This window comes from Pongo abelii, chromosome 13 (assembly GCF_028885655.2).
Source record: "Pongo abelii isolate AG06213 chromosome 13, NHGRI_mPonAbe1-v2.0_pri, whole genome shotgun sequence".
Taxonomy (NCBI): domain Eukaryota; kingdom Metazoa; phylum Chordata; class Mammalia; order Primates; family Hominidae; genus Pongo; species Pongo abelii.
In genome coordinates, this window is record NC_071998.2 from 50102519 (window position 1) to 50126780 (window position 24262).

The 24262-nt window shown below is 35.3% G+C and overlaps 1 protein-coding gene across 32 annotated transcripts in view; it reads left to right on the plus strand.

Moving 5' to 3' along the window:
- Positions 1–24262, plus strand: part of PTPRD (protein tyrosine phosphatase receptor type D) — a 2309169-nt gene that overhangs the window by 2199360 nt on the left and 85547 nt on the right. For all 32 annotated transcript variants that reach the window (XM_054519906.2, XM_054519907.2, XM_054519902.2 and 29 more), the window contains one exon: positions 19815–19938. In XM_054519906.2, the coding sequence (XP_054375881.1) occupies positions 19815–19938 (124 nt within the window). The remainder of the gene's footprint in view (positions 1–19814; positions 19939–24262) is intronic.

Below are 24262 nucleotides of genomic sequence, written 5' to 3' on the forward strand. Positions count from 1 at the left end.
TAGGATATGAACCCATGTAGTCTGAGGTCTGGGTAATGTTCTGAACCACCATAAATAGTTGCCTCTGAGAGTTGATTTCCTTTCACCACAGTTTTCACCATGGAAAATTTGTTGTCATTAACTTATCTGTTAAGGTGATCACATAGTAGTCAGGTGACCCCAAGGAAGGATTATTGGCCCGAATTTCTTATTGTTATAATTATATTTTATTTTTGTTTTTCAACATCAGAGACAGTCTTTCAACAACAACAAAATGACTTAGTTTTAAATGATTTGGATAGGAACCTTTATACCCAGCCACCCTCTTCATGCTCTTGTTTAATTTTTATTAAAAATTAGCAAGTTTGAAGATGATGAAAGGATTATAGTTTATATCTGAAAACAAATAGCATTCCATCCTAACCTTGTCAAACAGAAAAATATATTTGATTAGTTGGGCTAGAAATAATTCACCAGATTGATTCTATAACTACCTATATTATAGTGACTGCCTTTGACTTCTGATCTTGATCTAGGTAAATAAAATCGAGGAAAAAAAAAGCAGATGGTTGATGGGATTTAAAGGTGTAAAGACTCAGCCTTAACTCTCACAGGGGATAGTTGGTATTGACTTGTTTCTTGTTTTGACATTGCCAGTTATAGACCAGAGTCTACCTACTTGTCTAACCCTGAAGATTAAAAAAAAGTGAGACCTATACTGGCAAGGTGCCCTTCTCACTACATATCACGAGTCAGATTCCAGTTTCATTTAAATAAGACCAATGAAGAAGGGGAAACTTGCTCACTACAATAAATTATGCTTCATAAGTCTTTTAATATGATATGTAGTAATATTCACCTTTAAGATTCTAAAAACACCTTTTCATATATGCAAAATCCTTTCCTGTTTCTGCAACTTAATTTCATACAAAAGCTGCTAAATGATTTGAAAAGATAGGAGCTGTTACTATACAATCAGAAGATGCTTGCCATATTTCAAGATGGCAGGAGGATACAAAACCACTGCCTACCTACATTTATTTCCATTAGCTTAAGAATTTATTGTTATTATTGTTTTGTTTGCTTTCGCTCCAGCTTTTAGTTCTGTTAAAATGAACAGTATGTCAGGTGGCATATAACTTATTGAGCCGGATTGACGAAGCAGAAGCTCAAACATAATTTAGGTGCTTGGACTGGACGATCTTTTTAGATTCTGTCTTTCTCTCTTGCTGAAATTCTGTTTCTCTGATTATTATGAAACATGATTTAAAGTAAATGTAATAACGTTCAGATTCTGATGCCAGGTTTCCCTTTTTGTTTTCTCAATGCTGTGTTTCCCCTACCCCCATCCCTGCAGGCTTAGGTCGAGCCTCCTCTATTGCTGTTCTATAACTCAGGAGTGCCTATGTGGCTGCAGTGACTGAGAAGCTATAATTAGTATAGTTAATGAACAATGAAATGCTGCCTCCCTTTTTATTAAGAGCAGTTAGGGTGCTGCATAAGGGAAGGTAGAAGACTTTACCCCCCACTACCGGTAATTAATTGACCTCCTTGTCATCTGTTGAGACACAAGGAGAATAAAAATTTTCAGTCTAAGTATTAGAGTTGGTGGATGTTGCCGTGCAACTGGGCATTGATTTCCATTTTTGTTCTTTTTCTATTCCTTCTGTATTGATCCTTGTTGTCACAGCTCAAGGAATCATCCTATTATCTTTAAAAAATCCTTCATAAAATTTTAGAGGTTTAAGTTTAAATTCAGTGTCACAAAGTTTCTACTGTGAAGTTATATTTGAGGATTTCTAGAATCTTCTAACCTCGTTCATTGCTGTCATTTTACTGTAGAGAAGACATTTTCAGGGCAGTTAAGTGACGGGGCTGAAGTCTCTGCAAGTTTACATCTAACGTTATGCAATAGATGACATTTTCTAAGTAGACTCCCTAGATAAAAGCAAAATAACAAATACATAAAAATGTTTTCCGAAAAATAAACAACCATCGTATTACCTCTTAAAGTCATGTTACCTTGAAACATTAAGGATGTTTGTCTTTCTATGTGAGAACCCAAATTATAAACAGTACAAGGATTGTGATAAAATAGGGATTTTACTTATGGGAAGAAATAAGGCAGTTTTAGGGAGAAATAAACTTGTGTGATATATTTTATATGTTTTTCTTCATCATTTTATTATTGCAATATAGTTCACATATAAAATTTACCTTTTTTTTTTTTTTTTTTTTTTTTTGAGACAGGGTCTCACTCTTTCACCCAGGCTGGAGTGCAGTGGCACCATCAGGGTTCACGGCAGCCTCTGCCTCCACAGCCTCAGGTGATCCTCCCATCTCAGCCTCCCAAGTAACTGAGATTACAAACACACACTACCCCACTGGCTAACTTTTATTTTTTGTAGAGATGAGGTTTCGCCATGTTGCACAGGTTAGTCTCAAACTACTGGGCTCAGGCTATCCACCTGCCTTGGCCTCCCAAAGTGCTGGGATTACAGGTGTGAGCCATCACGCCTTGGCAAATTCACCATTTAAAAAAAAAGTTCAGTGAATGTACTTTATATTTAAATATTAAGTGGGTATATTATAAAGAATCAAGAAGACCACTGGGCTTTTTTTTCTACCTTTGGTGAATATTTGTGTTTCTTTTGTTTGTATTGATTTTAAACATTTGGTGAAGGGAAACTAAGGGCACTGAGGAGTTGTTTGAAAATGCCATTGTCAATTTGGGCCAAACTCCAGCTTGAGGCTTGAGTACAAGGCCAAGATTAGGGTGATACAGGTGCCTGTCACTGTGTATATGGCAGATTTGATTCACTGTTTGCTGTGTTGAATCCATGGCATTGCAAGGGATTACAGGGTCTTCAGTTTTACTTTTCTGTCTTCTGCTATTCTGAAAGCTTCTTCATGGTGTCTCGTTTATCAGGATATTCCTGTGACTAGCATGGTAAAATTTTCTGGAATTAATACATGCATAAGTTGAGAGAAAGAAAGAAAGAGAGAGAGAGAAGAGAAGAGGAGAGAAGACAGAAGAAGAAAGAAAAGAAAAAGAAAAGGAAAGAAAGAAGGAAGAGCAAAGAAAGAAGAGAGAGGGAGAGAAGGAAGGAAGGAGAGAAAGAGGGAGGAGCTTGGTTTTCTCTGCATCTCCTGCAAAAGAGAGAAAGAAGGAGGAGCCTAGTTTTCTCTTTGCATCTCCCACTTTCCAAGCATAGTCACATGATTGATATATAGAGAGATATCATTTATCAAGTCATGAATAAACATGCTTCATTAGGTTATAACTCTAACTACTACTGTGCTGCAGCAGAGGTCTTGTGGAGACAGAGGAACAGCAACTTTATGGGTATGGTCCTCTTTCTAGGTGGAGAATTCACCTTTGGTTTTCCTCGGTGGACCTCACTTGGGCAACATATTGCCAGGACAGTGCAGGACATCAAGCTCCCTGACAGTGATTCTGTACACAGATGAGGAAGACATTCTTCTGCCTGAAATAAAACAACAGAGGAATACTGATCACAGAACTCACTTTTCCTATGCTCTCAGTCTTTATTTTCTTTTTTAAAAAAAGAATAATAAGAAGAAGAAAAATGATCTGTAGTACTCATGTCTCAAAGCCAACTCTGAGGGCAAAGGGAGCTGTCTTTTCCCAAAGCTAAAAATCTGCCTATAAATTTCATAAAGACTACCAGCTTCAGTATTTATCTCTCCACAGTTGTATTGTAAAAACATTTGCATGAAAAGAACATCTTTGTTTCCTTAAGTCTTCATCTGCTCTTGGTACTCATTTGCTCTTGAAAAGGGATATAATCTTTTTGTTTTTGATCTATAATCATTCCCACAGCAACCAATTGTGATGCCACAGACCAAGGATTATAATTTTCGCTAGAGAATAAACAAATGAACTTTGAAACAAAGCTGCTCATTTCTCCCAAATGGCCCCGAGAACAAGAAGACCAATTCTAAAAATTTTAGCTACAAAAAATTTAAAAATAAATAAAAATAAAAATTTTAGCTACCTAAGAAATAATTTTCAAGAACATGAATGCTCCTTCTTTAAAAGTCTATATAATTTTCCAGCTTTATATTCAGCTCATCTCATAAAACAGATATTTACTAAGCTCTTACAATGTGCCAGGTACTTTGCTAGACTCTGGAGTACAAAAATAAATGATGCATAAATTTTGCCCTTGAATTCTGAGTCCAAGGGTTCCTTTAGTTTTTTTACCCAAACTTAACCAAAGCCACAATAACTAGAATTTGTCAGGATTTTGGTATGCAGCTATGAGTTTTACTCCACGGTTAATGGGACTGGCATTTTTGTCTACATTTGTTGCATGTACCATGTGAGGGAGGGGTGATGGGATTTCTTCTTTTCCTGACACTCAATACATACAAAGATGTGGAAATTCAGTATGTCAGGGCAGTTAGTGTCTTAGCAACTGTCTAAAATCTGTGTTTCAAAGATCTCCTAATTTTTTTAACAGAAAAATCAATCCTTCAGACTGTTAGATTTTTGGACCCATTGTAGGGAAAACTCATGTTTCTCTTTCTCATATTCTGTTACTTGAATGTATGTGAAATAAGATTAGGGAACAGCATTTGTTCTCTATTATGCTTCCCTGGCAGAACTTCTTAGGGTTTCTCTAAGCTGTGGGAGCAGTTAACAGGCATAGTATTTTGTTTTATAATTTCATCCAAAATTCCCCTAGCTGGATGAAATATATGCCCCCCCGAGAAAGAAATATGAGATGCCAAAGAATCATATAGATATTTTTCTTCTCTTCCCTTATTGTAAATCATTGGTTAAGATGACCTGCTTATATTTTAATATTTATATTGGTAAAAGAGGCTCTATCTTGTAGAGCGTGCCATTTATGTTTGTTACTTTACCCATATTGTTATTTATGAAATTGTTTAGGCTTTTTGTTTTTTGTTTGCTATTTTGTTCGGTTTTCAAAGCATACCCTTGAAATGGAGTAAATAAGACTCACTCTGTGTAAAGACTGAATCTATCACTTAGTATGTTTTCTTAATAAACAATAGGTGTTTTAAATGACCTCAAACATATTGTCTTTTCCAGAATAAAATTCTGTTTACTTTTATTGGATAGCTTGATTAATAACATTGTTTTTCTTTTCTTTTTTTCTTTTTTAATTTTTTGGAGAGTGGGTCATGCTTTGTCGCCCAGACTGGAGTGCAGTGACATGATCTCATCTCAGCTCACTGCGACATTGAACTCCTGGACTCAAACTATCCTTCTGCCTCAGGCTCCCAAGTAGCTGGGACTACAGATGTGCATTACCACCTTTTGTGATGAGTTTTTAAAATATTTTTAGAAACGATGTCTCTCACTATGTTGCTGAGGCCAGTCTCGAACTCCTGCCTCCAGTGATAATACTTTTGATTTTGAATGAAGGAGCCATTTTTACAGGGACGTTATCAGCAGACAGACATGTATAAATCTCCTAGCATGGGTATATTTACTCAAATTTGCCCACTATTGGATCTGAGAAGGTATTTTTATTCTTCTAGTATACTCTAGGCCTTGTTCAGTTTGTACAACTTGAATGGTCCATAGCTTAGCCAATGGGTTATTTTCAGTAATTTTGATAATCAGTATAATTGCTGTAAAGTCTATGAATTTACAGCTATCAGCATTGATAGAACATACTCGAAGAATGCATCAGTCTGTTATCCTCAGGTTTGTAATCCTGGTATATATAAGACTACGTGTAATTCCAAAAGAAATAAGTTTCCCAACCTTGAAAGACTTTCACAGAAATTGAGACAAGAAATGATTAAAATGACCAAAAAAAATGTATTTTACATACATTTTACGTGCACTGGGCTAGCTATTTTCTAGACTACACAGATATATACCAGACAGTATTTCCATTGAGAAACTTACTGTAGAGTTGGGGAAATAAAGAATTGTCAAATGAAAAGATCAGTTATGATAATGAATTCAAACAACTTTACAAGAAGAAATGCTACAAGACTAAACGTAGCTAGTTGCGAAATGGATGCTCCAGTCTGTAACATGTGATAGTGGCACACGGGGAAGCATGTAAGAGAAAGCTCCAGGCAGTAATGAATTGGGAGAGTGGGATTTAAGCTGAACCTTGTTGAAAGGAAGGTAGAATTTAGAAGAAAAAAAAAAAAAAAAAGGATAAGAAAGTGCTCTCCAAGCAAGAAATATTCCAGTGCAGAAAAGTCAGAAATGAGAACCTCAGACATGGACAGAGGAAAACAGAGCCAAAGGCTGGAATTTAGAATTATTCACTAGGACTGATTATAGCCAATCCAATATTTATATTGAGTTAGTATGTACCCTGAGGACCACAACATGGCAATTCCTGTAAAGAACATTAAGTCAGTACAGGAAGCAACATAATATAAAATAAGTCAAATGTAGACACAGAGTGAAATAGGCATTCAAAAACAAATCACCCCAAAACATTTAATACTCTTTCAAAGAGAACTAAAGCTAGTTTTTGAAATTTCAGTGTTAGTATACCTATGTATTTGGATTACAGTTACTGTTTCAGCTTTTTCTTTGCACACAAGCTATAATTGTGAGCTTTCTGTTGTATTTTATTTAATGTCTACTGCATCCCCTTAGTATAAATATGCCTCTTTCACTGGCAGCCTACATTTTGATCTTGTAGCTGTCTCTCTCACAATAGTTAGTAGAACACTTGAAAAGGTGATGGTAATACAGGATGACAACTGCTATACTTTTTCTGTGTTCAGACTCAGTAAACTGGTTATGTAGTTAAGCAATGCAGTTCTTTGTTAATGACAGATTTATTGAAGACAAGCTTTCAGAAGCTTTCAGATTCTACTAGAAGTCCTATTAAAGTGCTATCCATTAAACCATTAGAACAGTCATTAAAACTGTTAGTATAGACTTGTTTTTCATGAGTTATTGGTCTCTCACCATTCTTAGTAGTTTCTGCCAGTACAGCTCTACCCTTTGCTGCATTATGGCTATTCAGTTCCAAGGAATGAATGTGCATCAGCTTTCTCTCTTTTCCTGCAAAATTTATGGTGTGTGAGGGTTTTGGGGCAGCACCGTTGGGTGTGTAGAAACAAGGGAGAACTTGAGATGTGTCTTTTTGTTCCCAATTATTAGATTGTACTTAACATCCCACTCTTTTGGATTTGATAGGAGTCATATTAGAATCTAACTATATATTATAGAAAGCTGTGGCTTGTCTTTCATTATCAAAAAATTTTGGCAGTAACAACTGTGGGATGAATGCCTCATTAAGCCAAAATTGGCAGAGGTATCTGGTGTTTAATCTATTTTCCTTGCTGTCCACAGTTTTTAAATAAGGAATTATGCTCTATGATAATAAATTTATAATTTATGTATCTATTAGAGTGTAGTAGTTAAGAGCTCTGTTTTCAAAGTCAGGAATCCCTGCATTTACATCCCAGCTCTCCTAATTTATGGACCACCAAGAGTGACTCATGGAAAGTATCTTAACCCCTCTACGTCTCAATTTCTTTATCTGTAATATGGAGATAACAATATCTAAGATACCTCTAAATTTGTTTTAAGAATTACATGAGATTCTGTAAGTAGTGATAATCCACCCCTCATTGTCATCATCATCCTCAAAATCAGAAGTAATTTAACCTGATTATTTCTCACTACCATTCTTTGGTGAGTTTAGAGTAAGACAGTCTAGTCTTGTGTTGGCCCTTCAGTATTCTTTCTTGGTCATAAATCTACACCGAAGTTACCTTCATGGACCCCAAAAGCCAGCTGAAAAGTTTTCTGTGGATTTCACAAAATCCCCTCCAGAATGTTGAGTCCTACAGTCTGCTCCTCCTGCCTCAGACATGACAAGAGGAAGTCACATGTGCAGTTGTGAAAAGTATTCTGCAACTCTCTTTTTTCCCTCTTCCTGGAAAGTAGTTCAATGTTCATAAATGGAAAAATTAAAGAATATGGATAGTAAACATAAGGAAATAAAATAATTGTCATTTATCACAGCTCAGAGATAACTGCTGATAGCATTGGTGTATAACATTCTAGGTTTTTATATGTGTGTGTATTCATGTATGTATGCAGTGCATATGTATACATGTGTATATATTTTAACAAAAGTACTGTTTCATGTTTTTTTCTTTAACAGTAGAAGTTTATCTTTCCATGTCACTAGATGCATAACAATTTTAATAGCTTCATACTTTTTCATATAATCTGCTATTATATTAAGGCTATTTCCAAGCTTTTCAAAGTTATTTTAAATGATTGTATACATGTCCTATACATGTGTTCAGGGGAAATATTTTTTTTTCACTTTCAAGGCTTTCTGACAGAGTTTAGTATCTGAAGTCTAACACCAGGAAATGGATGAATCAAAGACTGACTTCACAGTGGGGTGAATTGAGCCAGGTAGAGAAGGCAAAGTGATCTCAAGACAGGCTTCCAGACCTTGAGAATACCTTGATATGGTCACTTTACAACTTGCTTCTTAGTTCTAAAACTTGAGAGAGATCTGTTTTCTGGAAACTTCACTTGCATTAGTTGTGTGGTCTTGGTGGCCATGTAATTAAGCTGTGACGACTAAATGCTACCGTCATTCTGAGAGGACCAGATTTTCATGGTCATCGTCCTCCCTGGCCCTCCATTGTCTGCATGTCTGTGCCTTGCTTTCTCTCCTACTAACCACTAACCGACATAGCATTTTTTTAGATATGTTAATGCACAGATTTTTAAAGGACATGTTAATTTATGTTATACTGTTTAGATTATGTTACATTTGAAGACACGTATCATGGTTGAATTGTGTAATACTCAAACAATAGAATAAGTCTATGGTTTTCTTTCCAAAGCATTAAAAATTAAAAAAGAAATTATGGCATAATTACATTTGATATTCCAATCACAGCCTTAAATATTATAAAATATTATATGTGATATACAAGGTTAAAAATCATGTCTATAGAATGAATTATCAGTTTGTAAAATTAGTTCATTTACTTTGATCATGATTGAATACATATCCAATCACAATTGAATACATATCCAGCCAGCTTATGTACTGCACATTCCTTCCATCTCCAATGCTGTCTTAGAAGGAGGAAAAAGCAATTATCTGAAAGGGCTAAATTGTTGGTTTGTTAGAGAGCACAGTAAGTGTGTGCTGAGAAACACATTCTCTGCTTTCTTCCTTTTTCTCTCTTCTGTGCAGCACCATAGTTAAGGTGAACAAGGGTAAATCATGGTAAGGTCAGCTACCTTCTCTCGTTCTGGATTCAGTATCTTATTGCTGCATCAATAGTGTTAGATAATTGGAGATAGGTATTGCATTGCAGAAATTTCTCTTTACTTTTTCCCACCCACCTATCCACGTGATAGTTTGTAAGTGTACTTACTTTTTAGCAGAGACTGCCACCTGTCTGTCTCTGTTTCTCTCTCTCTCTCCCCCTCCCTCTCCCTCCCTCCCTCTCTCCCGCTCCCCTGCACGCCTTCCCTCCCCATACATGTACATGCCTGACTGATGGTTATGACTCTGTCATGAAGCTTGCCTAGATATAGATGTGAATATGAGGAAGTTAGGTAAAACCAGCTCTACCTTGGGGTGGCCATTTAATTTCTGGCCCAAACTAGGATACTTTGAGAGTGAGAAAGGGTCCTATTAATAACTACGCTGGGACAGTAGGTGTAAACTGGGATGTAGGGACTACCTAACTCAAACTCAGCCTATTTTAGAGCTCCATTCTGGAATATTTATCCTTCCATCTGATCACATTCCTTCCATTCTCCCTATAACTCCCAACATAAGTGGCCTTGAGATCTTTGGGGAGCACAACTGTTCAAACAAACCAAAAAAACGAAAAAAAGTATTGTATTAAAATAGCCAACTAATTGTATAAATCCATACTGCTGTGCAGAAAATTGGGTGATACAGTTTATACAGAACTGTCATTGGCAAGTAGCCATTATCTGTTACTTCCAAATATTAAGTACATATGTATAAGTTGGAAAACACAGTACAAAAGGCTGTCACAGGTGATAGCTTAGAATGAATTTCAAATGCACAAAAGTCAAAGATGGCTTTTATGAATTGGGTTGCCCCCACTTGTGAGCTGGGAGCCATTCTGTTTGTTTAAATGTTTTTTTTATATCTCTGGTCTATTCCAATATATGTTTCATCATCACACCTTTGGAGGAGAAATTTATTTAACTAGTTCTGAGGTACTAGGGTAAAAGTAATTGTTGCTGTATATCCTACCTGTAATGCATCTTAGCTATTCATTCCACAAATACATTTTAAAATTCACTGTATGCTAAATACAAAATATACAACATCAGATAAATCACAACCCCATAGCAGTGTTCTCAAGTGATTCCATTTTTTCCAGAGGTCTAATACATAAGATCATCAATGTACTGATTTTTTTCCTAATATTTAACTTAGAAGAGTCTCTAATTTTACAATATAAAACTAATATACATTTAAAAATACTAATCTTTGAAAGTAATCTTTTAGTTTAGAAAGATACTAAACTCTAAAATTCTAGATTGTGTTAATTTGTTCTAGCCTTTCTAGTTTTATCACATGTAAGAGACAAATATACATGACACTTTAGATTGTAAATACTTTCTAAGACACCTGAGCACCATGGGTATAAGTAGTAATGATCTTCCTGTGTGACTTCTTTAATTAGAAGCCTATATTTAGTATGGTGTATTGCTACCTTACCTGCAAGGACTAATGATATTAATGGCAAGGGGTTGTTGGTATATATACTGTGCCCAAAAGGCACATGTGGATAGTCATGTTTTTTAGTGAGATAGTTGTACTAAATACATTTGGTATGAAATGGGGTACAGGAGTTTTTTAAGTGATTATTTGGGATTTTCTGAGTTCTGACAAAGACTGGGAGAAAACATTACTCTTTCTTATTTCATTTTGGATGTAGAATTTTTATCTCTTTCTGAATCAGAAAATGAGATTTTAAACGCATTGACTGAACATTAACAAAAGTTAATTTATGTTTCAATTTAGAAATTCATCTGTTCCCTCCACCTGCATCTGAAACTAAATATGGAAAAAGAAACAATAAAGAAACTTTCTGTTAAATGACAAGCAAAGCAATGATGAAAGCCTAAAATACATCTATGTTTAGGATGCAACGTAAAAATAATAGGAAGAAAAATAGTGTGTTTAAAATTAGGCTAGACATTTTCATATTTGATTAAAAGAATTACTGTTATCACTAAAGCTCAACTAATCCGACTTTAAAAATGAAGATGATTTATCTTAACAATTTTCCTTACAGTGTTTCTTAAATGATGTTGTAATATCAGTCACACAACAATTGTGAAACCAAGCTATTCATTCATAATTTGTTTTTTCTTTTGAATCTACTTATGTACTGGGTTTTCTAAATGGTCAAGTTTCATATGAAACATACGCAGCTGTGCTCTTTTTTGTTGTCTCTGCCAGAAAAGTAAATCAGGTTTCAAATTACATAGATGGGCATGTTATATAGTAAGTAGGAGAGCAGAAATGGATTTATTTGTTAAATTGAGCAGTTGCCTCAGTTTTATACTTCAGTACCAAAAATGGCACCGTTAGCATCAAGAAGAATGCAGATATTCCTTGGAGGCTAAGATAGTCTTCTATCAGGGATGTTCTTATACAAGTCACAGGGTAGAGGCAAGAGAAGGCAAAACATCTAGCATTCTTTTAGTAATAACTGTGCATCAGGTGCTTTTCACTTAATACTTTGGGATCTATACAGATGTGTCCGCATTTTCAAAGAGCAATGAGGAATTAATGCTTTCATCTAGTTAATTTGGTGGCAAAAACTGGGACCTTGTTATCCATAGAAAAGAAAGGATGCAGCTGTGAATTAATTCTTCCTAACTAATTTACTAAAACACTAATTTACTAACACTGTAAATTAGTGTTTAATGCCGCACATTGATTGTATTTGCTAGATAATTTTGTCTGTTACCTATACTCGATAATATACTCTTTAATGTTGCCATAGTCTTTAATGTTTCTAGGTGTGCACAACCTATTTTAATATTTTGTTTAATGAGATGGGGTCTTGCTATGTTGCCCAGGCTGGACTCAAACTCCAGGGCTCAAGAAGTCTTCCTGCCTCAGCCTCCTGAGTAGAGTAGGTGGGATTACAGGCACATGCCACCTCACCAGGATCCTCTTTAATTATTAAATATCATACTCTATAAGTGATTTGCAGATCAAGTGACTTCTTCTTATAAATCATTGTAATTACATTTTACCAATTCAGTCAACATTGTCTATTTAAACAAAGCAGTTTAATAAATTTCTAATACATTTTCTTGCCCCAAACTGCCTGGCAATTCTTTAATACTCTGTGCTTTTTTAAATAACATCAGAAATTTTAATCTGTGAATTGTATTTGTAAAGTGATTTCCAATGACACATTCTATTCTTAAGAACATCAACTATATAGAATTCAAAGACCTGAGGAAATAAAAAAAGAACATCACCTATAAATCTGTCCATCTCTTTCTTATTATTCACTTTATCTGATGTAGGAGATAAATAGCTAAAAATGAAAACATTAGGATTAACACATATCGCTGATCTTATTCCTCTAGAACATTGTCTTTGGAAACTAGAAATGTCTTTCTTCTGCATTTAGTATTATTCAGGAAAATGTTTGGCATATTAAAAAGCCGTGTATAGTGTTGGGTGTAGTGACTCACACCTGTAACCTCAACACTTTGGGAAGCCAAGGCGGGTGGATCCCTTAAGGTCATGAGTTTGAGACTAGCCTGGCCAACGTGGCGAAACCCTGCCTCTACTAAAAATACAAAAGTTAGCCAGGCATGGTGACACATACCTGTACTCCCAGCTACTTGGGAGGCTGAGGCAGGAGAATTGCTTGAACCTGGGAGGCAGAGGTTGCAGTGAGCCGAGATCACGCCATTGCACTCCAGCCTGGACGACAGCCATGACCCTGCCACAAAAAAAATAAAATAAAATAAAAATAAAAATAAAAGATAAATAAAAAATTTTTTAAAAGTATATAGTGAAAAATCTAGTTATTTAAATCTTCACTCTTAAAGTTGTGTGTTCTTTTTTGAATTCTTTTTGGAACGATCTCTCAAAAATAATCTTTTCTACAGTCACACACTAAAATAGTAAAACACCTTATCTGAATTCCAGAGAGTACATCATGTTGGCCTACTGAGTTAAAAAAAGAATTAAGTATTTTGGGTTTTGTTGTTGTTTTTCATCATTTTTAATCCACGTTAGATTAGGATAATTCTAATATACTTCTGGGAATCAATGGTTTCCTCAGTGAAATAAACTCATTCATCTTTAGTACTGTGATATAATTTAGAATAAATTGTTTATCAAAAGTTTACCTCAGATATTTACCCACTTGCCATGAATGAATGATTTATTATGAGCATAGTTTATCCTTTTTGCTTCCCTACATGTCAATTCTAATAATATATAGTATTACTTTAAGTAATTTTCTGTGCGTATTTGTTATATAGTATGTTAGAGTCAAAATTTCAAATGAAACCATTAGACAACAGGTAAAGCTGATGCATTTTATCACTTATCTGAAGCCAGAATTTTAACTGTGTACAAAAATATGTGACTGAAACACTTTTTGATGGCTGCAATGAGTGTGGTATATTTATACATTTTCTATGTCTTTTCTACTACTAAAGGTGGGGCACTCCCACATGCATTCATTTGTTAATACTGAGAGTCTTGAAAAGTCTTTATTTCAATCCTTCACGCTCTAATGGTGGCCTGGATCAGAGGTGCTCTTATAGAGAGAGACTCAGTAAGATTTGATAACTAATTGGATAAAGAGAGATAAGAGAAAATGAGGACACAAACCTGACACTGGGTTGACATTAATAGGGAAAGGGAACACAGAGCAAACAGACCCAAGATACCTGACCGGCCAGAGCTAACCAGGGGCAGCCAGAAAGCTAACACCCTGTTCTCTGACTTCCAGATTTTGTTCACCACTAGACTTTCCACTCTTTCCTCACATTTCAGTTTCTAAAACATCATAGGATGAAACTGAACTCATGCTCTTCTCTTTGAAGAAAGTATTCATTATGCCAATTGCAGGCTTTTACTAATTGTGCAAAATATAGCCCTTCCCATCTATGCAAACATGGTCTTTTCCAAATGAGCATATATTAATTTACCATTTTCAAACAGAGAAGAGAGAGACAATGAATGAGAATTTTAAAAGGCATAATTGCAGAATACACAGTGAATGGTAGATTGCTCTTCTAAACCTCAGAAAGGACTTGAGAATATCTCAGAGCCAACCACACTAAGAACCAAATGAGCCCACTGAAGGGGAGATATGTGAAAAGATAGTGTTTCTTTGGAAGTTAAGGTCATTGAAAGTTCAGTTCCCTGTAAAAAGAATGGTTAGTCTGACCCATGGTTTGACGAGTGAAGTAACTGGTCTATTCCTTCTATATAATTAAATTTTTGTTAGTTGTTTTAAAAACACACAAAAACAGGATGATCTTTTGTTGTGGTTTCTCTTTGCTGAGTTTCTAAAGGGAATATTTTGAGGTTTTTCTCTTGGTGGGATGAGGGAAAGTGAAACACAGAGCAACTAGTATTTTGTGGTGTTTTGAACATTTGAATTATATTTTTCTTCTGGGTAAAAAGGTTGAATTTTGCAGAATGATTAAAGGTCTTTGCTTTAAGATAATGACTTTGGCGTTATTGAAAAAGGTTACTCCCATATCAGGATATAATTTTACTTGGTGACTGTAATCTGATGTGCAAATTGATGATCACTCTCTTGTTTGGAGTTTAGAATTACAAATAGAGTTCAGCAGTACTACACAGATTGTTCCCAGCCTTCTGTGCGTTGTGTTTCAAGATAATAGTTGAAAGGCAAGTGTGAAACCTTCAAGGAATCTTCTCCAGCTTAACTAGAGAGAAAGCGTCTTATGGAGGCTGGGCCCTCAGCTTCCAGGGCCAGAATATGTGGACCCCCAGCCTGGCCTCTCTCTCTGCTAGCTGTTTGACCCTGAGAAAGTTATTTGACTTATCTATACCTCAGTTTCCTCATCTACAGAACTGTAATCATAATGGCAACTACTTCTAGGGTCTTTGTGAAGATAAGTGAGTTAGTATGTACAAAGCACAAAGAAAACATAGTAAATGTTATCTAAGTATTAGTTATAACTATTGAATATATTTATATTTTAATTCTGAATTTTTGTCGAGAATACAATGCAAACCTCTAATCCATCTGCTATAGCTTATTTTTTCAGTTACCTAGTTTGAGATAAACTTCTAGTTGATTAAATAAAAAGGATTAGAACTTTCAGACCATCAAGTTAAAGACTAAATAAATGCAAAGTGTTTTATATTAGCAAGTATCTGCTTGAGACTTTCCCGTTGTTCTTTAAATCACTCACAATAGGATTTTTTCTTCTATTGGGTCATTTTTTCTGAGCAAGCAAAGACTTTGAGTTGAAGATCTGTTGTTAGCATTAGAAAGGTTTAGTCAAAAGCTGTGGTGGGGAGGAGGAGTCAAGTGCCCTGCGTGCAGGCAGGGAAGCAATGTAAAATTGTTCGGCATCTTGGTAAAACTTTAGATGCTATATAGGATTCATCCAGTATCTGTCTTTCAAGAGGCTTTTTGATTGGCTGGAGATACAAAAAATACGATGAAGTAGCATTTTTGTTTGTGAATTCTGTGATAATTTATGAATTTCATATCATGTATAAAAGTGTATTAATCAACTTTGAGTTGAATAAACCTAGCTTGCTTTATTTCTAACTTGCAAAATTCTCCACAATGGAGACTGAAGAAAGCCTGGCCAGGATTTCAGCTTGGGAAGGTAAAACTTCAGATTGAGTGCTGGGAAGGCAAGGGTATCCCACGGAAGATTATTTGGGTGGACAGAGTTGAGTAGACATAACTATGAGTCAAGCTCAAGAAAACCAAACACTAACAGCAGCAGACCCAAAAGAAGGAATTGAGTCCATTAAGAACAAAGGTGCTTATTTCAAGTTGTTTTGAATAATTAATATTTGGGTAACCTCAGCTTAGCTTTATAGTAAAAAAGATGCATGGTCAGGGTGGACTGACCAAAAGTACAAGGTTGAAGTGAAAGTCAACTTTTACATTCCTCAGGGTCTACATTGCTCTTTCTTCATTTTGGCCATCTCACTCTTCCTTAAGAGGACAGCAGCAAGAGAAGCTTGAGAACAGAAAGGCAAAGCAACTGTGTCTGTCACCAGCAATTAGGGTCTTACTCGTTCATGATCTCTTTGTCTTATTAATATGGATAACTGAAAGTTGATTTTCCTCAACCAGTTTTATGTATTTTTTGAAATATGAACAATCTTAGTATACCTCACCAACTTTCAGTTGTTATTCTTTACTGAGTTTACTGCTCTCAGCATTCTGACAAGCTCCAAAAATAATGACCTGTGTTGTGTTTAGTTAAACGTTCAGTCAGACAGATAGATACAGATGGATGAGTGCTGTGTTGCACAAAGACAAGTCAGCATTATTTAATCAATGTTTGTTTGATCCGTGTAAAATGAGTATAAATGTAAGCTGCATCCCATCTGTTTTATCATCCATGTGAAGCCAACCTCATTTTTTAAAACTTGATTTCTTATGTAATTGCCCCAGAATGACACAGGATGATAAGTTGGGAAGAAATATCATTTGGATTGGTGAAATAAAGGATAGTGATGTGTAGGTGTGTTTCTTAAGTTGGGCTTCTTCCTTTTGAAGTGGCATTCTGGATAGTTAAGTAGTATCATGGCTTAGTCATTACCAGCTGTTAATTATCAGTTGAGCTTTGGAATCACACAGACCTGGTTTGAGGGTAACTGTATGAATCTAGCTGTGTGAGCTTAGCCAAATTACTTAAGTACCAAGTAGCACAGAGCCTGTCACAAAGTAGGCCCTCAGTAGGAATAATTAAATTAATCTTTCTTTACTTCAGTTTTCTCACCTGCCAAATGGAAAAAACAATACTTACCTTATATTGTTTTCCAAATGGAAAAAACAATACTTACCTTATAACAATACTTACCTTATAACAATACTTACCTTATAACAATTGTGAAAATCAAGCATAATTCTTCATATAAAGCATAATCAAGCATAATTCTTCATATAAAGCGTAATGACCTAGCATATAAAGCATAATGACCTAGCATGTATTTTTATAATTATCCTGTTATTTGTTGGTCTTCAACAAATATAATTATCCTGTTATTTGTTGGTCTTCATCTCATTGGCCACACTTTGAACCTAAGCATATTATCTAACATAGGTGGCACACAACTCATGTTTCTATTACTCGTTTTTAAAGTCTTCAATGTAGGTATCAAGTAAGTCCTACAGAAGGCTGAAAACATGTGGCAAGAGTGGAAATGGACATGAGTTAACAGTTTCTTTCAGTTAATAGATGCAGCTTCATTGCTATAAGTAAATGCATGCCATCTTATACATCTGTGGGTGATCTTAATCTAAGTAAAACAAGGATATCAGAGGCAGCACTGTACATATATCAGTGAGCTTAGTAGCTTCTTGGGATGTTTAAATGATGTGTAAGAAGCTTATGTATCCAATAATGTTCATCAGTATAAAGTGGAATAGCAGTGGTAGTTATAATTCCATGATCACATACTTAATCACTAAGCCATATGATAATGGGTGTTAAGTATTATAATTGTGGTATACTGTACAATGAAGTTTCCATAATTTGTTCTGTAACTCACATGTTATATAGAGGAATTACTCTATGATTTCTCTTTATGAACTTTTCTCAAAAACATTTATTCATCAATTCTATTCATTTGCTTAAATAACATCTCTTGGACCACTTACTGAGCCAGGTGTAGTGTAGATGCAAAGATGACGAAAGCTGCATAGGTAGGAATTTAGAATTTAGGCTGTAGGTCACACAGAGCCAGTGGAAGTTATTAAACAGGGAGCCAACCTGTCCAGAGCTATGCTTTAGAAAGACAACTTTGGCAGCAGTATGAAGAGTGAATTGGAATAAGAGATTAGAGAAGGGATTTCAGTCAGACAACAGATACCAATGTTCCGGATGTAGGAAGTAGCAATGAGATTGCAAATTTGAGAGATTTTTAAGGCAGGCCTTCATCACTGAGTGGAGCTGTTCTGTGTGGACATGGTTCAAGGTTGACTTGAAGGCTTCCACCAGTACATCTGAATGCTTCAGTACCTTCGGCTCATAGCATGCTTGGAGATAATTAATTTCTGCAAGGGAGATGAAAAATTTCCCTGGAAGAGCAAACTAGAAAGTCCCTTAATTATATTAGTTTTCAGACTCTAAGGTATGGATAATTATTAATATTTTCCTGAATACTGCTCAGTGATTGACTATTTTGTGTATAGATTAACACAGGCTAAGCAAGGAAAACAGTTTAATAATCCTTAGTAAATTAGAGGCTGGAATCTATACTGCTGAGAATTTTAGAATGCTTGGAGGCTATTCAAGACTACTAACAGACTTGACTTTTGACACTTGTGAGTTTTACTGTTGTGCTGAATTCTGTGCCTTTTGACAGAAAGTGTGCACATCTTTAGTATTTTGATGCTGTTGGGGGTATGTTTTACTCCCAACTTCTACATATACACATAAAGGCATGAAAAATACCCAGCATCAAAAATAACTGCTAAAAATTATGTTAACATAATAGAGTATATTTAAAAAAAAATTACTGGGTATAAACCCATTTTATCATTCTTGAAAACTTGATTTTGATCGTTTAAAATCATGTTTGTGTGATTAATGAACTTGTGTTTCCATATACCAATGAAATTATAAATCTTAAATGTTATCAGTAGCCTATGATGAAAGAAAAAGTATTTTGATTTCCATAACATTTCAGGAAATGAAGTCCCCTAGAGTTTTATGATCAAACCTGAATTTGGTCTTGAAATGATGATTCTACTTAAATATTTTTAAATTACATACTTTATATACCTGTTTGATATTTATTTTAGGTTGTTGAATAATTTTGGTTGAAATGTACCATCAAAGAAAGGGAAAAAATCAGAAAAAAAACCTAATATTAAAATCAAGAATAAAAAGAAGCAAACTATAAACATAATAACACATAATAATAAATAGAAAATATATAATGATAAATAGAAAAACAATTTATCTGCAGTGGGTTGTATCTTATTCATCTAAGATGAGTATTAAATTAACTGACCTCCCTTCTTTACTGTTCATGTTAACTATTTAAATTGTACAATTTGCCTTGTAATATTGGTCGTAGTGTGTTACAGAGAAACAGACAAAACCTTAAGTTGCCATTAAGTTGTGAACATGTAGATAAAGAATGAACAGTAAAGCCTGTGTCCATTGAAGCCAGTGAAAGACCAGTCAACTTAAAGACTCAGCTTGGGTCCAGATAGGAAAGAATAGGGAAGAATAATCAATATAAAATAAGGTTTACAGAACCGGAAGGAATATTGAACCAAGATAACTTGTAAACTACAGCAGCAGAGAGGGAAATGGAAAAGTAAAATTAAGAACCTGCCTTTCCAATATTAACAGAACATCTATATTGATTTCTTTTTTCATTTGAATCAATGTTGGTGACTATCACTGTTTCTGTGATGATTAATCATTTTTTGTTATGCTGGTTATATTAGTGTTCAGCTTCACAGTTAGGATCATCTTGATGAAGTATGGCTTCAGAATTTTCCTTTTAAATCATGTTTATTACTTTTGATAAATATCTATAATCTGGTGGTTTTCAGTATTGATTTTGTGCATATGTGTTGTTTTTCTTTTAAAGTCAATTGACCCTGGCCAGCAGTTCACATGGGAACATTCAAACTTGGAAGTAAACAAACCAAAGAATAGATACGCGAATGTAATCGCATATGATCATTCCCGGGTTCTCCTATCAGCTATAGAAGGTAAGGAAATGCAGACATCACTGATACCTTTATTTTCATGGATTTGAGTATGTGCATGAGAATATTGTTTTAGTGAGGTTATTAACCATCTATGAAAGTAATTAAGATAGCTGTGCACGGTGGCTCACGCCTGTAATCCCAGCACTTTGGGAGGCTGAGGTGGGTGGATCGCCTGAGGTCAGGAGTTCGAGACCAGCCTGGCCAACATGCTGAAACCCCATCTCTACTGAAAATACAAAAACTAGCCGGGCATGGTGGTGGGCGCCTGTAACCCCAGCTACTCAGGACGCTGAGGCAAGAGAATCACTTGAACTCAGGAGGCGGGAGTTGCAGTGAGCCTAGATCGTGTCACTGTACTCCAGCCCCAGCCTGGGCAACAGAGCGAGACTCCATCTCAAAGAAAAAAAGAAAGTAATTAAGATTCAAACATAGCTTTTTCCTACTTTTTCTTTCTCACACAAATAAATTACACATAGGCCACAATATCCCTGACACCATATGACAGAAGTGCATCTCTCATTACCTTCTTGCCTTTACCCTAAAGATTTGATAATGTAGTTGATGTTTCATATGGGAAGCAAATTGAGGTTGCCCATTTTAGTGATGGTTTTTGGTTGTTATGAATGAACAGGTGATTTTCAGAAGAGGCCCATAAACTAAATGGTTATTTTAAAAGGGGAGAGGGGATTGTTTGCTTGTAAATAAATCTGGATATCCACTGGGGACTGTCTGAAAGTCCAGAGTTGATAATGTGGTGATTAATATAAATTAAGTATGTTGGAAATGTCTGATTTATCTAATTTGTGGACTGCTTGGTAATCTGCCTCTTAGAATTGTAGTAAGGAGTATGTTCCAGAGGGAATGATTGTTCCTAAAAGATGAGGGTTGCTCCTCTAATCTATCCAGCTTCATTAAGGATTCATGACGGATCATTTTTCCAATGATAAATCCCTTTTGTGTGGCATATTAAAACAACTAGAAGTTCATCTTCAACACACAGTATTTCATTAGTTATTCTGGCTACAGGAGCACACTGGATTGGAAGGTCCTTAGAAAATAGTTTAGGAGGCCACTTAAATCTGTCCCTCTAACAGTCAACCTGGGTCACCCTTGGCACGTGCCATATTCACCCTCATTAGTGCCCAGAAGAGTTTTATGGCCTCTTCATACTTGAAGGTTCACTGTTTACATTCTTGAAGATATTTTAGAAAACAAATAAATTATACTAGCTTCAGACACAGTTACTTTAAGGACTTTATAGTTGAAAGATGTTCATCTGTGGTTGTTCGAGTACCTTTCCCTTTTTTCTGCTTCCAAAATCTCTGATGACCACCACTTTATTTTATAACTCTGACCACACCTCCTACCTGCTTCCTCAATGTCCAAAATTTATTTGAAAGTGAAACTGTTTAAAAGCTTTCTCAGTAGGCACCATAGGCTATTAATACATTTGTTTCCAGTTTTTTTGGGAAGAAAAACTATCTTTCAGCATTTGAACAATCCTGTACCGGTGGCCCTCCTTACCTCAACGTGGCATTGTTGAGATATATTTTGCAAAATTCTCATAATAAATTTACTTTGGATGGTGGAAAATACTATAATCCCTTTTTTAGGCACCCAAAGATACTAAGTGTTCAAGAGTTAGCCTTTTTCCTCACTGAAAACAATTATTTAAATTTATTAAAATTTTACCAATACTAGATCAGGCAAATAATGTCAAGTGGGTAATTGCTTCTTTTCAAATTCGGTTTAAAAACTGTAATTAATATATGTGGATGATTACCTTACATTTATCTCTATGTTTTCCATTTTAAAGTGTGAAAAAATACAGGTTTTTTGTGGGGGGTCTCAAGTCTCAAATCATCTCCATAATAAATGAAAAACTAAACTGAGTCACAAATAGCAGAGAGAAATCTTGTTTCCATTAGCAAAAGCAGGGTAAATTATTGAAATAAAATAAATGAATGTAAGTTGAGAATCTATTTGGCATGATCTTGCCTGGGGAACTTGTCAGTCTGCCTTTGCTGTATTGTAGCATTGTTTCCACTAAGAATTAGGTCATTCAATAACTACCACTTCCCTGTACTTTTGCTCACTTCGTCATTATTTTTCTTAACCTGTTATTTTCCACATCTTAACAGTAAAGTATGTTGGGGGATAAAAAATATACCTCCTTGTATCTTTATTCTGATGGTTGGAAACTATACACATTTCGTTCCTATGCTGGTTTTATATTATAAAAGCAAAAGCACTTGAATCACATGAAAACCTGCCTTTTTATAGTGCTGTGCTCACAAATACACCCTAAATCTAGAGCTGACCTAACATGTTAAATGTTATGCAAAAGGTTAGAAGCATTTAATTGAAGTTTATGAGCTATAGAGAGCTTTCATCTAAATTACAACCGTGAATGGCATTTTATCTTAAACTAAGCGCTAACCAGCAGGTATTCATAAGGGCAGTCAATCATCCTGTATCTTAAACACAGAAGAGAAAATACTGGCAACTGGAACCACAGAACCACTAATTGAGGCTTCTCCTCTAAAGACAGCTTTGATAATACAGGGCCAGCTTTTAGTATATTGAAATATTAAGTGACTTCATGCACAATTTATAAAACTTAATGTGCTTGTTTTGTGTTCCAACCAATGTTACTAACTTAAGTGACTTTGGTTGAGAGTTTTAATTTGGGTGTTTTTGTTCTATTCTCTCAGTGGTGCTAGTTACTCCTTACATTATTTTGCAAAGTGATCTGACAGACATTAGAACAACAAAAACTGGAAGTGGCCGCAGCGATTGATGTTGTCTTTATATTTGTTTAGTAGAGCAAGTGTATATCCTACTTCCACTGAGAGAATAACAGGGAAAAATTAAAAGAATCAGGAATTGTGTGTGGGCAGTAATGTGCTTATTGAACTTTTTGAAAATAGTGACACTTGGTGACTTCTTTCCAAATCACAGTCATTTTATTTAGGCTAGGAAAAATGCAGAATAAATTCAAAAGAGTCCTAATTACAAAATGGTTTCAATTGTTTAATTATAGGGTAAGCAGTATGGAAACAGAATTGAATTTTTGACAAATCCAATTAACCATTGGCATCCCCTCTATGTTTAAGCAGTTCTTAAGAGAAAATAGTAATTCCTGAAGAAGAGGCCAATAGGATTTATTTTAATGAGTAAAGATAAATATTTTCTACAAAAAACTCGCTAGTATGATGATACGTGCCTGTAGTCCCAGCTACTCAGGAGGCTGAGGTGGGGGGGTTGCTTGAGCCTGGGAGGTGGAGTTTGCAGTGAGCTGAAATCATCCCACTGCACTCCAGCTTGGGCAACAGAACCAGACCCCATCTGGAAAAAAAAAAAAAGGTAAATATTTTCAAATAAAGACCAAATGGAAGCTAATACTTGGATATGCATAAACAGAATATATAATATTATGCTTAAACTTGTAGAATCCAAAGTTATTCAGAAAGTATATTTTTATTAGGAAAAGAAAATGGACAAACCAAAAGAGGAAGAACAAGGAAATCTGAGGTTGGGTCACTAACTAGCTAGGTAACCTTGACTTCTCTGAATGTCAGTTTTCTTAGCGGTAATCTCTTTCATTTCTGACTTCTAAGAGTTATCTCTATGTAGTTTGCTTATCCATTGTTTTATTTGCTGTACACAACAGTCTAATGAAGCGGCAGTGTAAGTATTTTACTAGATATATAGGTATTCACATTTATAGACGAGAAAACTGAAGCTCAGACAGGATTGGCCCAGAGTCACACAGTCACACAGTCACACAGAATATAAATAATATAACTCACTAGAATCCAGCTCTTCTGATTCCTGGTCTGGGGCTTCCACTTTCCCACATCTTTCATAATACTTTCCTACCAATGCAGGATGTGACAGTGTCTTAAGTCACTTAGCATGGGTGGAAAAGCTCAATCTTATCTTTTTTGCCTAAAAATCTATTTTATCTTTTGGCATTAGCCTTATGGATAACATAAATATTAGGTTTTAGAACTTCATTTCCTATTTCCTACCTCATTTCATATTTTATGGCATGACTAACCTGAGGCAGGGACACAATATGGGAATCATCAAATGCATCATTCAAATGGACCAGAGTCATAAGATTGCAGAACAAATGTCAAGTGCATGTAAACCTAACAATAATACAGGTGATCTGCTTACCTCAAATATTGTTGTATGTATCTTTAATTTCTTATTGACCAAGGAGTATCAATTAGTGGCAGGTTATTTATTATAATGCCTTGTAATTAGCAAAAATTAATTATTGCAGTCGTGGATAAAAAAGAGGTTGTTGTTCTAA